This window comes from Cimex lectularius, unplaced genomic scaffold (assembly GCF_000648675.2).
Source record: "Cimex lectularius strain Harlan isolate CLEC.00 unplaced genomic scaffold, Clec_2.1 scaffold334, whole genome shotgun sequence".
Classification (NCBI taxonomy): domain Eukaryota; kingdom Metazoa; phylum Arthropoda; class Insecta; order Hemiptera; family Cimicidae; genus Cimex; species Cimex lectularius.
This window is the reverse complement of record NW_019392892.1, coordinates 108367-122701: the sequence shown is the minus strand read 5'-3', so window position 1 is coordinate 122701 and position 14335 is coordinate 108367. Positions and strand designations below refer to the sequence as shown.

At 37.0% G+C, this 14335-nt stretch overlaps 1 protein-coding gene across 8 annotated transcripts in view; it reads left to right on the top strand.

The window, feature by feature from the left end:
• Positions 1 to 14335, top strand: part of LOC106663447 (tyrosine-protein phosphatase Lar) — a 312386-nt gene that overhangs the window by 292843 nt on the left and 5208 nt on the right. For 5 of the 8 annotated variants that reach the window (XM_024229112.1, XM_024229109.1, XM_024229111.1 and 2 more), the window contains 11 exons: positions 885 to 1181; positions 7265 to 7404; positions 7568 to 7776; positions 7838 to 7998; positions 8574 to 8775; positions 11688 to 12258; positions 12586 to 12978; positions 13052 to 13249; positions 13314 to 13540; positions 13595 to 13823; positions 13893 to 14312. In XM_024229112.1, the coding sequence (XP_024084880.1) occupies positions 885 to 1181; positions 7265 to 7404; positions 7568 to 7776; positions 7838 to 7998; positions 8574 to 8775; positions 11688 to 12258; positions 12586 to 12978; positions 13052 to 13249; positions 13314 to 13540; positions 13595 to 13823; positions 13893 to 14312 (3047 nt within the window). The remainder of the gene's footprint in view (positions 1 to 884; positions 1182 to 7264; positions 7405 to 7567; positions 7777 to 7837; positions 7999 to 8573; positions 8776 to 11687; positions 12259 to 12585; positions 12979 to 13051; positions 13250 to 13313; positions 13541 to 13594; positions 13824 to 13892; positions 14313 to 14335) is intronic. The other 3 variants (XM_024229115.1, XM_024229114.1, XM_024229113.1) reach the window with 1 other exon arrangement.

Below are 14335 nucleotides of genomic sequence, written 5' to 3'. Positions count from 1 at the left end.
CGATCTTCGGCTAGATACGCCGCTGCTCTACCACTTGAGCTATCGTGATCTCGATCCACTCGGGCACTAACTTCCCATCTCAACCCCACAAATGAGGGAAAATTCAAAAGGTGGGGTTGAGATGGGAAGTTAGTGCCCGAGTGGATCGAGATCATGATAGCTCAAGTGGTAGAGTAGCGGCGTATCTAGCCGAAGATCGTGGGTTCGAATCCCGCTCGTGCCATTGACTTTTTTTATCTCAACTAAAAACCTTAATTATTTGTAATGTATTAATTGGTCTAGCAGACCATGAAATTAGTGAATTCTATGTATGGCAACCCTGTGCCAAATTGCCAGGAAGAAGAAGAAACAGCAAACATCTTCTGTTGGTACGAGGGCTGCAGGTTGAGTTCCTATAACTAGGAGAGGAAAAATCAAGGCCTGAAGGATTCACAATTTTAACAAAGCTTTGGGATCTGATAAATATACTTAAGCTTAATGAAGAGTTCTAGATAATAATGGAGATTGCACGATAAACCAATATTGGTCATGGACCCTTCCAAAGCTCTGCAAAGAGAATAAATTTATATAGAGTTCACTAATTATAAACCTACACTGATCAAATGACAAATAATATGGAAAAAAAATTAGAGTAAAAATTTTGTTCAAACAACACAGTTTGACGGCTGGTCATATCGTTTATGAGTATAGCTATGTTATGATTATTATTATTAAAAACGTGTTTGACAAAAAGTAGAGGAAATGTTGAGGCTTTTCATTTTATAATTGTAAAAATGGGGAACGTGCAGCCGAGAGTTGCTTATTAAATTTGGTTGTGGTGTTTATTGTGTGAAAATTTTGGGGAATTTGGTCTATCCCTCTTCAACATTGGAATGGGAAAACAGTGCCAGGAGCTCCCCCTCAGAATGTTAGCGGTGAGGCCGTCGGCCCAACTTCGATCCGAGTCTCTTGGAAACCGCCTCCAGCCGATCGGAGCAACGGACGGATAATCTACTACAAACTACAGTTCGTCGAATCGGGGCGGAGCGATTCCGAAGGGACCATCACGAAACTGAACCAAACTTCAATACTCCTGGACGAGCTGAAGCGATGGACTGAATACAGAATTTGGGTACTGGCAGGGACGTCGGTCGGCGACGGGCCCCCTTCCTACCCAATCACCGTCCGCACCCATGAAGACGGTATGCATTACACATCAAAATCACACAATACATTATTAACAAGCCTTTAAAATATATATATATTCATTTCAATTTTATTAAAGACAAACACTTGAAATACTTCATGCTTCTGTAATTTTCAAAATTAAACTATTTTTACAAACTGTTAAAGGAATTAAAATAATTGTAATTTTTGATTAAATAATTAATTTAAAAAAAAAAAAAAACAGTATGTTCTAAACCAGGGATCGGCAAACATTTTTATAAAAGAGCCAAATCAGGTTCAGCAGGCATCTGTTTCTACTCATGATGAAAAACTAATTTTTAATGAATTTATAGAATGGTTTAAAATTATCGTAAAATTTGTTCCAATGTGAAAAAACTCATTATTGATTTTTTTTTTCCTTATGATCTTGCATATTAGCCATAGTACAAATTCTTGTGTGTTCAAATTGGGGGTTATCGGGAAAAAGGGCCAGAGGCGACAGTGGGAATCGAACCCACGACCGCGGCGTGAGAGTCTCTCATGCTAACCACTCGGCTACCGCGGTCCCCCTCATTATTGATTTGAATAAGCTCATATCTGCACATGCATGTACAGAGTTGAGCCTACCACTTCTCGCAATCCTCTAACATTTCCAATTTTTGTCATTTATGACAATTATCAGCAGGCTGAGAGAATCCCTCACTATTGTTGGCAGTCTGTTGTCAGTCCTCGGTCTTATCTGTCAACCGAGGCGGGCTCTGGGGGCTGTCAATAAACTCACCTAATTGAGGGTATTCAATATTCTGCCACCGATACTCTCACACTTCACATTCGTGCTAATAAGTACATTCACTCAAAATATACCAGGGAGCACAAAAATATGTATACTATATACAATAAAACAACAGTGTCTCCTCCAAGAATCAGAACAGGAGCCCTAGATACTCACTGCCATGCTCAAGCACAATCACAATGTCGAGTGGCTACTTGCTCACTATATGGAGCCAAGGAATTTCTTCCTTCAATAGTGGGACCCATCGAGCTTTTTCTGCATGCTGGACAGATACACGTGCTTTGACCCAGAGTAAGTGTCCATGTGTCGACCTCGCCTGGTTTGTTCATAATCGGATTTCTTCTACAAATCAGGTTCCTTCGTAGGCCACCTATCGACAGTACTTGTGCTATGTGAGAGCTTCTCTGCTGATCCACGACACTGCCATTTTATTTTAATCACATTTTTTAGTTTGCCGGATCGCAGTGGTTAAGTCCAAACGTTGGGATGTCCCAGTTTTACCCGCCTCATCTGCGTTTTCATCACCCTCTAGACCTACGCGTGAAAAATGAAACTGTTTCTTTTAAGACGATATTTCATCATTTTCAAATTATGAATTCCAACCAATGTAGCTTTTAAATGGTCATCAATTAACAACTATGACAGGGTTTTTACATACTTCATCGTAGAAAATATCTTTTTATATATACTTCCCAAAAGAATTTGTAAATTCTTTATTTACAATATTTTTTTATATTTTTTTTTAACGTAGTAGTGCTATGTGCCTAAATTTTTTTTAGCAGTTGTAATAGTCATAGATAGTTTTAAAAATTGAATTTTGGTAAGGAAAAACTCCAGGGGACGTAAAAATAAAATGTAATAGAATGGGAGTAGGTGTCAAAGGGACAAATTTTGACCTAGCGAACCCTGTAGTTGTACCATCAATTGTCCAAGCTAAGATCCACACAGTAGAACTGCAGTGCTTGAGACTACTTTCAATTCAAAGATGGTGTTGAAAAGCCTTACCTCAACCTCCTAGGAAAACAAAATTAGAGTTGTGCCAGGATTTAAGGGGAAACAAGCAAAAACAATTTCAAACACTTTGGACCAGAACTTAATTACCGTGTCCCAAAGTCCAAAAGGTGGAACCGAAAGCCTGGAGATATAAAACCACACTGTGGATAAATTTACCAGGTGGAAAATCAAAATGTAAATCTTTCAACAGGCAAGACTTAAGAAAAATAATAGGCCTTTCAGTTACCATCTTTTAAGAAATAGGAAAAGAAAGAGAAGCAGAAACTTTGGAACATGCCTATGTTCCTGCAAATCATTAGGAATAAGTACAGTTTCTTCAAAAAGGCGATAGTTTTTACATGCATTATTAGGCCCAGATAGACCATGGTTATGTTCTGCCCTCATAAATTGAATTCTTGTTAATAGCGATCTGCACTTTGTTAATAAAATTGCCTCTTCTGATTTTAAGCTTCCATTGCTTGAAATTGCTCTATCTTAAGTGTAGTGCATAGGATTAGAAATAAAGAATGATCGATTCTAAATTAGATCTTTTAGGTCATCATGGAAATTAAGCCTTTTTGAAAAGGTAAAATGAGCAAGTAAAAAAACTTATTTGATTTACTTTTTAATTTTTGCCACACATTGCCGATCTCTGATGTAAACAAACACGCTTTATTTTCTCATTTTCAAAAGCATTGATCATAAGAACAAAATATTTGATAATTATATAAACTTTAATTAATTATCAGTGAATATTTCAGGATTAAGAGTACTAAGAAGCAAGAAGTAAAGCGATAATTTATGATGGTCTAATTTTGTTTTCTTTTTACATTTTCCTTTCTCTTAAATTTGACATTGTAACATAAAATAATGCAAATATGCAAAATTATACCATCAAACATACATTAATTAATCTTAAATAGTTAAAAAACAAAAATATATAGAAATTTTTAACATTATACAAATTAAAAAAAAAAAAAAAATACTAATCCATGAACTTCTATTTTCTCTTGTCTTTTTTGCCAAATTTGACTTAAACAAAAATCTTTTTTAAAAAAGAAAGGTTTGTGTGCCCAGGCACTTAATGTTATACAGGAAAAGTGAGTTCCTAGTTTTATTGTGTGACTATGAGGGATTATTTTATTTTTTCCTTTTTTTATATTTTTTATTTATTTTTATTTAGTGATTCCTTATTCGATAAAAGTGGTTTTCAGCTTTTTTTTCATCTAAAAGTAAAATTAATGGATGTGTGTTGGTCTGGAAGGCTGAACGGCACTGGGTTCGAGTACACTCGTGGGTTTTATAGGTTACTCAAATGCATTTTGGCTTTGTGCCATCTTCAGGGAAGAATTTTTCAATAACAAAACCTCACAATTGTATTCATACCCAGTGTCAATTTAACATGTAAAAGAGAAATGTTTGAGATGTAAAATAAGCCAAATTAAAAAGTTGAAAACCGCTTTGATTTTGTTTCTTTTTTTTTAAGTTCATGATCCTGAATTTTTTCAAATTTTGGGTGGGTTAAATTCAAAATGTTGAAGACTTTTGATTTTTGATGTTTTCTGACTGATTTGGTTTTTGAAATGAAATATATTCTATGAAAATTGTGTGGTCGATTTTCTCTTTTTTGTGGATGTGTTTGATTTTTGATTTTTCTTTTTCCCTTTTGGTTTCTATTTTACTGTCAAAAAACATGAGGAACCACTTGTGCGAATTTTTTTACACTTGTTTTTTGAAGCTCAAAAGGATTTTGTCTATTTTTTACTCCTCATCTGATACATTTTTTTCATGTGTGTCTCTATCTTTTCTATTTTGTAGCAGTGCAAACTTTTTGGATATCGAGGTGTCTGTTTTGCCTTTTTTTCTTTTTTGGAGAAAAAACAAAAAACTTTTTAAACTATTTTTCTACCACAGACAGGGTTCGTTTTTGATAACAACCTGTGTCTTTTTGTGTTTTGGTTTTTTCTGAAACAAAAAATTTGTACCCTTGTTCTCCTTTTTATTAACATTGGCCCATCCCAGATTATATCACTTTTTTCTCTCACCTATATTGTAATGAAAAGAGCACTTTTTTAAAAATATTATTTTAATGGTTTCCTTTATTTTATTGTTTTAAGTTTGATATGTGTTTATTAATCTCTTTAGTTATTTTTGTTGTTTTTTAAGTTCTGTCGCATCAGATTTAATTTTGATTTGACCTATACATATAATTTGGTTTCTGTTTGGTTTTCAAGTGGATTTTTTTCTTTGTTTTCATTTTTTGAATCAACACACTGCACTTTGTAGTGCATGTCACACGTAAAAAATAAGATTTAAGTGCACTGGATGTATTTATTCTTCCGCACAAAACAAAAAATGCACCTTTTATTTTGTTTCAAATGCATTTTCTTTTTATCACTTTGGATATTTAAGTGAAAGAAGTTTCAGATTTTATTTGAGTGTGTTCTGGAGATTCATTATTTGTCGATTAATTTGTACAATAGTAATTTTGATTTGATTGTTTACCGACACTGTGTTCACCTACACTCACAGTTTCATGAAGTTGAACGAGTTTGATTAATATCAAAAACAATAGACCCTAGTGCTGGTTCAACGTATTATTTTTTTTAATATTAAACTGTCCGATTTATTTTTTGTACTTAAATCCAAACGCGATTGGCTGTTCCAGTTATCTCCAAAACGCACCATATTTTTTGTATATGTACATGTTTATACAGACGATTAATGATACATGTGTTAATAGGGTGTAAAATTAACTCTGTATTAATTTTACACTTGGGTTTTGTTAGTTTTTTGTTTTGTTTTTTTTGTAGTTTACGTCTTTGAGTTCTGAAAGATAACGGAATGACTATTGGTTTTTTCTTTTCTTTTCTCTTTTTTCATTTGAATACCAATACTAACATAAAACTTTGTATCTTCATAGAATATATATGCATAGGGTGAATTTTTGAGTGGATGTATTTTTTTTTAAGTCCTGTTGGTACTTTTGAAACTAATTTTTGAATTCTGTTTTTTTGAAGCGGCACAATTGGATTTTTTAAATGATTTTTTTGTGTACATTTAAAAAAAAAAAAAAAAACACGAACAATTTAGCGCAAAATCCGACAAACAAGGAACAAAAAGTTAGGAATGTTTCTAAAAACTTTTTTTTTTAATTAAAAAAAATAAACAACAAAAACACAGAAAATTTATCTAAACAAACTTTTTCTGTGTCTTTTTTTTTGGCCCGTGACTGTTTTTGTGGGTCTCGCTAACCTTCGTTTTTTGGGAGAGCAGAAGACAAGCGTAAGTACCATATTAAAGAAAAAAAAAAAAAAAAAAAAAAAAACGAAGAGAGAATAACAATCGTTTTTGTTTTGATGTAGTCAACGTAACACGGTTTGAGCTGCAGCTGGCACTAGAACTATCTGTGGCTCGGCCGGTGTTAATAGACTATAATTTTTGATTTTTTGCCCCTTTTTTTTTTTGTAGCGAGGATTAGCCTCATCTATTTTGATTTTTGGCATTTTGATTTTTTGTCCTGTTTTGGTTTTTTTTTTTGTGATGTCTTGACTCCCAGCGAATAAAAAAATGGAAATGTTTTATTTTTAACAACCAATGGAGTAGTGTGTAGATAAGATTTTTGTTTTTGTTTTTTGTGAAATGTCATTTGAATTTTGGTTGTTTTTATTTTTTGGCCAGAGTTTTTAACCACAACTTATTATCTTTTTACCATTGCATCATTTTTTGTGTGTGAGCTAAAAATACTTTTTTTATGTGTTGGTATTCAAATGCGTTGTTTCATATTTGGATAATGAAATAAAAACGAATTAAACTTCAACTTTGGAAAATGTTTAAAAAATGGCCAAAACATTGCATGTTTATGTCCAATTTTCAATGTTTCTCGTAGAAATTAATTTCTTCCTGGTTTTATGAGATGTTATCGCTGTGTATACATCCGGCCGTCATTCTGGCATTCATTGGAAATTTTTAGGATATGACCTCTACAGAAGCTTATTTAGCCATTTTATTTTTTCAGTTTTGTGTTTCTCTTTTGAAATATTGTACTTAATACACTGTTCTAACTTTTTTTAAATATTGAATATGCTGTGACTCGGTTAAGTAGTTTCTAAACCATTAATGATACATGCTTCATTCAGTCAAAACTTCAAATATTCATCATCGAAAATCAATTTGTTTTCTATATTTCTGATGCCTGTTTCAATGGAAAACAGAATGACAGCAGGACGAATACTTCTACGGATACTTCTCATGACTGGAAGTGGTTGAGCCCGCACTGGTCTCAGGATGCAGCACCACTCAAATCGCTTAAGCTCATTTTTATATTTACAGTACCCGGTCACCCACAAGAAGTCAAAGTGAAACCGTTGAATTCCACTGCAATACATGTACAGTGGAAACCACCTGCTGAGAAAAACCGCAACGGTGTCATCAGAGGATACCACATTCATTTGCAAGAGACTAAGGAAGAGGTGAGTCAAAAATCATCAATGTTCAATAACCATTTGTTAATTTGCTTCTAGTTTTCCATGTAGGCTTTGGTAAATTTGTATTATGTTTCTAACTGTTAAGTATTGTCATTTAATCTAAAAAAAATTAGTTTGCTAATTTTTTTATTTTTTTTTTTTATAACAGGGTAATAATAAAGTGAATCTAAACGAACCGATGAAATTTGATGTCCTCGATGGTGCCATGCTTGAAATGAACATAACCGGCCTTCAACCAGACACAATGTATAATGTACAGGTTGCAGCTTTAACAAGGAAAGGAGATGGAGATAGAAGTGAACCCGTCAGCATACGCACACCTGGAGGAGTACCAAACAGGCCAACTGTCACAATAAAGTACCTAAGAATATTAATTTTTCTTTCACATCTGTCGTACTAATTTTATTTTTTTAATTAGAGTCTTAGATCGTGATCCTGAAGTGAGTGTGGAGTTGGAATGGTCCCGCCCTACGCAGACATATGGGGATCTTTTAGGCTACAGGCTGCGCTACGGGGTCAAAGACACCCCTCTAAAAGAGATCACGCTTCAAATCACATCCCATAAAATATCAAATCTCGGTGGGTAAATATATAATAATATATTATGTTTTAATTGGTCCTATTGCTGAACCAGAACAATTATTCAGTGATTTGTAATTTTATGTAAAGTGTGGTTGAAATGAACCTATGATCTTTGGCTCAATATGCTGCTGCTCTAACCACTGAGCTATCATAACTTTGGTTATAATAATAGTAATAAAATAATAATAATTAAGGTTTTTAGTTGAGATAAAAAAAGTCAGTGGTACGAGCGGGATTCGAACCCACGATCTTCAGCTTGATACGCCGCTGCTCTACCACTTGAGCTATCGTAACCTCGATCCACTCGGACACTAACTTCCCATCTCAACCCCACCTTTTGAATTTTCCCTCCTTTTTGCCATTTTTCAAAAGGTGGGGTTGAGATGGGAAGTTGGTGTCCGAGTGGATCGAGGTCACGATAGCTCAAGTGGTAGAGCAGTGGCGTATCAAGTCGAAGATCGTGGGTTCGAATCCCGCTCATGCCATTGACTTTTTTATCTCCACTAAAAACCTAAATTAATTGTAAAAAGAATAATAATAACTATATCATATCATGTGGCTTTGTTTTGCAGAACGAGGTGTCGAGTACGAGTTCAGGGTCGCTGGACAGAATCAGATTGGGTTTGGACAAGAGTCAATCAAATACCTTTTTACACCAGAAGGCGCTCCGACAGGGCCACCGGTCAACCTTTCCCACACCTTCCAGACGCCAGATGTGGTTTGCGTGACGTGGGATCCTCCAGAAAGGCCTAACCGAAATGGACAAATCGTTCGGTGAATATTATAAAACATTTTGTGTAATAGTTTACAAGTTTTCTTTGTGTTTTCAGAATTCAATTCAATATTTCTCATTATTCTGCTTTCTATCCGGATCTCGCCCCATCAGGTCCATGGCGCATTGTCTAACAGTTTCTGTCTAGAGGTCTGTTGAGTAATGGGATCTTCAGTTTAATTTCTTTAGTGACTGAGAGTTTTGTGAGAGCTCGTCGGGTTGACGAATATGCTGTCGTTATCCATTAGTGATGAATGAGACCTCGTCGTGTCGACAAGTCTGATGTCATTGTTGTCGATGTCGGTTACATTAGTGATTGATGAGATCTCGTCGGGTTGACGGGTCTGATTCCAGCGAGGCAGTGCCCCTGCTTATATAAGGAGTGATTCAGGAATATAAGGTCGGGCCTGCTGGCTGGTCATACCAACCAACAGTGGTCTCGAAAGGTTTGACAATCTTATCCGTTTAAGATTTAAAGGATTATTTTTCATGAGTGTATCTATGCTCTTGCCTTCGCTTTGTTCCTGAGCAATGACCTCCGTATCGTCGAGTCTTGAGGTACAAGTGAGGCCTCGTCGTGTTGATGAGTCTGGTTTCAGTGGGGCAGTGCGCCTGCTTTTGTTTGGAAGGGCTCTACTCTGGTTGGCTGTAGAGTGCGAGAACATTCCATAAGTGGTAGTGGCATCTAGCTGAAACGTGTGGTAACTATAAGTGGCCACTAAAATTTTGTTCTTTGAAGTCGTGTACAAAGATTTTAATCTTTATTCAAGGGAATATAGGGGAGTAGAGAGATAGAATGGCATTGTCTTCAGTGTAGTTGGATAGTTGTGTTAGGATGGGTAAGGATATAAGGGCTGAGGACACTACCCTGAGGATACACCTTATACCAAGGGGAGTGTTGTTACAACTTCCTTACTGTGGATTAAACTAATTATAGGTCAAAACTTACAACTAATGTCTTTAGTCCCAAATTATCAGGCCTGAAAAAGAAATTGGAAATGAACCAACTCGTGGGATCACTCTTCCATTTAGGCTGTGCCGTGTCCGCCGGGATCCGCACCTTCTCTTCGGAGGAACTCTCCACACCCGTAGATCAGCACCAGTGGGACCACGCCCAATACTTTTTTTTAAATATTTTCTTTTCTTCACGGAGACCACCTCTTACTCAGACGTCTATCTCGAACTGACTGCCGCTTGCTTTTTTTTTCCCAATCTTGAACCCAGTGCCCTCTGGGTCAGGATCTTGCAGGCCGTGAATTGCTTCCTGCTTCTCGCACGTCTCGTCTCGGTTCCGGCCAACTATTTAAGTATGTAAAGGATGTAAAGAGAAGGAAGCAAGTAGAGTTTAGGATGCCCATGAGTTTGCAGAGCAAACCCAGTCACTAGACTGATCGAAAGCCTTTTTAACATTGATGAAGAATTGTAGCAGTATTCCTTCTTATTAAAGGAAGATGTGATGATGTCCACAACACGATGACACTGTTGAAAGCCTAAATCCAAATTGTTGGTCAGGGATAACATTAAAAGATTCGAGGTTGGGCTGAGTTCACTTAGAAAGGAGATCTTATAGGAGTTTAACAATACTTGGTTATAGTAAAGGTGGTTTGTTTTGTTGGGTATAGTGGGTTTTGTTGGGTGTCAGTGGAAAACTTCCATGGGGTTGGGAAATGAGTGGTACGAAGAGTTGTATTATAAAGCAAAAAAATTTTGTATTTACCATTAGATTTGTAAATAAATCTTTGACTAGTCAATCTCTCTCTTTTTTTTTTTTTTTTTTTTTTTGAGCTTATGAAGGATTGAATGAGGTCAAATCCAGGAGCTTTCTGTAGGGTGGTCTTTTCTAATAAATTCTGGTATAGTGTCGCTGTTTTGGTCTGTGGCTCTTTAGTGGTGAGTTTGTCCTGTTGTGGATAGTGAAATGCCAGACAGACCAAAGGTTATCAAGGAAAATAGACCAAAGTGATAGGAACCAACTAATGGTATGGTATGGTATGGTGAAGAAGGATACAAGGAAGCGGGGTTTGCACTCCCCAGGCACTGCAGCCCTCTGGCTTATTGTACCTTCCTAGTTCCTTAGTTCAGTGCAATAGACTCAATCCTTCTTCTTAGAAGTATCAGGTCATTGACTGTTGCTGCTGCAATTTGAATCCCTAAGTTTTTTCCGTTAGGTTAACCCTCCATTGAGCTGTTGCTTTGCATTCGAAGATGATATGAGTGGCTGTTTCCTCCTCCTCATTACATAATGTGCAAATGGGGTCATCATTGTATATACCCATGTTGTGTAGATGTTTTCTCAGATGCCAGTGACTGGTTAGTAGTCCTACCACTAAGTTAGACCCTCTCCAATCGCAGCAGTGTTTTTGCCAGTCTTGGTGAGGGTTGTTTCATCATAAGTTTACTATGTCTAGCACCGCTAGAGTTCATCTACTTCTACTTTTGTTTTGCTTGGATCCATTCTGCGATGGAGGATTCTATATTTGTTCTTGTTATCCCAAGGTTCAGGGCCTATGGTCTTGCAGATCCTCCTTTGGCCAATCTGTCTGCTTTCTCATTACCCAAAATTCCCCTGTGCCCTGGCACCCAGGATATCATCAAGTTGTTATGTTTCCCTAGGTTTTGTTTATTTTGAATGCATCCACTGACTAATTTTGATGCGATTCTTTTACATGCTAATGCTTTAATGGCTGCTTAGCTATCTGATCTTATAAGGATTTTTTTGCCATTGTAACCTCTTTTAAGATTTTCCAGGGCACAAGCATTGATGGCATGGGAAACAACTAAAGCACAGTTTATCTGGCCTCCTTTGTGCCAATAAGAATTTTTATGTTTTATTTGGTACATTATGCACAGAAATAGTAGCAATAGAAGAGTAAGCATATTGATTATTTTTTAATGTTTTATTTTTTGTTTTTAGCTATGATGTACAGTTTTCTAAAAAGTTGGATCAATCGACACCAATCGAGAGGAACACAACGCACACAAAAGCCGTGTTCTCTGATTTGGAGGAGAACACCGAGTACATTTTTAAAGTGAGAGGTCACACAAAATCTGGTCCCGGCCCTTGGTCAGACAAGGCAACCATCAAGACCGAACGGGACATCGTCAGGGCACCGATGGGTGTAAAGGCCGTGGCGACGTCCGATCAGAGCGTCGAGGTCTGGTGGGAATTAGTCCCTTCAAGGACGTCCATAATAGCTTACAGAATATTTTATACAATGACGGCCGTCGAGGATCTCGACCAGTGGCAGTTCAAGACGGTGCCCGTGACAGAGTCGGCAGATTTGGTCAACCTTGAAAAATACGCGCAGTACGCGATCGCTGTCGCGGCTGTTACTAAATTAGGCCTGGGACGCCTCTCGGAAAAGGTCACTGTGAAAGTCAAGCCTGAAGATGTTCCTCTGCAACTCCGTGCTCATGACGTTAGCACACATTCAATGACACTTTCTTGGTCGCCACCGATACGACTCAACCCCATTAATTATAAGGTATAATCACGTTTTTAATTATTCAATTACTCACAGTTACAATAGTGTATACTTATATTACAAAAATTATCTAACCATCCCTGGCCAAGCTACCACTACATAATTTCAAACTATCAACCTACTCCAACAGTAAATTAATTATTTATTAATTAATAATAAAATAATACACCCTGAATCTATGAAATCAACTATTTTTGATTATTACTATGATAGTACATATGGAGTGCATCTAAAAACTTTAACCACACAAAACTTAATTTATGTTGTTAAATTTATTAATATTTGCATTTCTTTCTTCTTTTTTATATGAGATGTTTTCTGATTTAGATTTCATACGATGCCGTAAAAGAGTTTGTCGACTCACAAGGAATAACGCAGATTCAGGTTGTTACAAAGCGAACGGCCCTTCTTGAGCCGCATGTCAGGACTCACACGATACACGAACTCTCGCCTTTCACAACCTATTCGGTCAACGTATCAGCGACGCCGACCGATCACAGGTATCGACCTCCAGCCAGGATCACTGTGACTACCCAGATGGCCGCTCCGCAGCCGATGGTCAAGCCGGACTTTTATGGTGTCGTCAATGGTGAAGAGATACAAGTAATATTGCCCCAGGCGTCCGAAGAATACGGGCCCATCAGTCATTATTTCCTTGTCGTTGTTCCACATGACAAGCACACAATGGACAAACAACCAGACCAGTTTCTAACAGATGTTGTAAGTTATGATGCTTATTATTTTATTTATATTTTTTTTTAATTGTCCTCATTATACATTATTAATATTTCAGTTGATCGCAAATTCGAAAAATCCGAAAATAGATGGAGAACACATTCCTTACATCGCCGCAAAATTTTTACAGCGCAACATCCCGTACACATTCCATCTTGGATCGGGCGATGTGTACGACGGTTTTGTAAATAGAAAATTAGATAGAGGTGTCAAATACAAAATATTCGTCCGAGCTGTCGTCGATACACCACAAAAAGTGTGTCAAATAATAAATTAAATAGTTAAAAAATAATATTAATTGGTTTGTTTTCTCTTTGTAGCATTTATACACTAGCAGCCCATTTTCTGAACTGCTTGCGCTCGATATGCGAGAGGTACCACCTGGTGATCCGCCGAGACGGCCTAATCCTGACGTATCTAATGAAGGCTCAAAAGATGTGTTGGTTGACAAAAGCATCAAACAGGCATCAATTTTTTTGTGGCTCGGTCCTATTATAGCTTCCTTCATACTCTCAGTCTGCCTCGTTTTATTTTTTATTATTAAAAAGTAAGTCTTTTTATAATAATTTATGAACATTTGAAGATTATTTGTACATTTTAGGCGACGCCAGCCTTGTAAGTCACCGGATCAAGGGGCGGTGACGAGACCGCTGATGTCCGGAGGTGAAATAACAGCTCCTTCTCATCCGTCTGACCCGGTCGAAATGCGCCGTTTGAACTTTCAAACGCCAGGGATGATCTCACATCCTCCGATTCCGATAAGCGAATTAGCAAACCACATCGAACGCCTAAAATCTAATGACAATCTTAAATTTAGCCAAGAATATGAGGTACTTAAAATAACATATAAATTCCACCTTAAAATTGATATTGTTATATGTAATTCCTTTTGTAAATAGTCAATAGAACCAGGGCAGCAGTTTACATGGGACCACAGCAACATGGAGGTGAACAAGCCCAAAAACCGGTACGCCAATGTAATCGCTTATGACCATTCGCGCGTAATACTTCAGCCGATTGATGGAATCCCTGGCAGCGATTATATCAACGCGAATTACTGCGATGGCTATCGGAAGCACAATGCATACGTAGCGACACAGGGACCATTAGTCGATACGTGCTCAGACTTTTGGAGAATGGTCTGGGAGCTCAGGTCTTCCACTATTGTCATGATGACCAAGCTGGAGGAACGAGCAAGAATAAAATGCGATCAATACTGGCCTTTAAGGGGTACTGAAACTTATGGAATGATTACTGTGACCCTCAGCGATGTTCAAGAACTTGCCACTTATTGCATCAGGACATTTCATATCAATCGCGTAAGTTGTTTTGGTTAAATAAT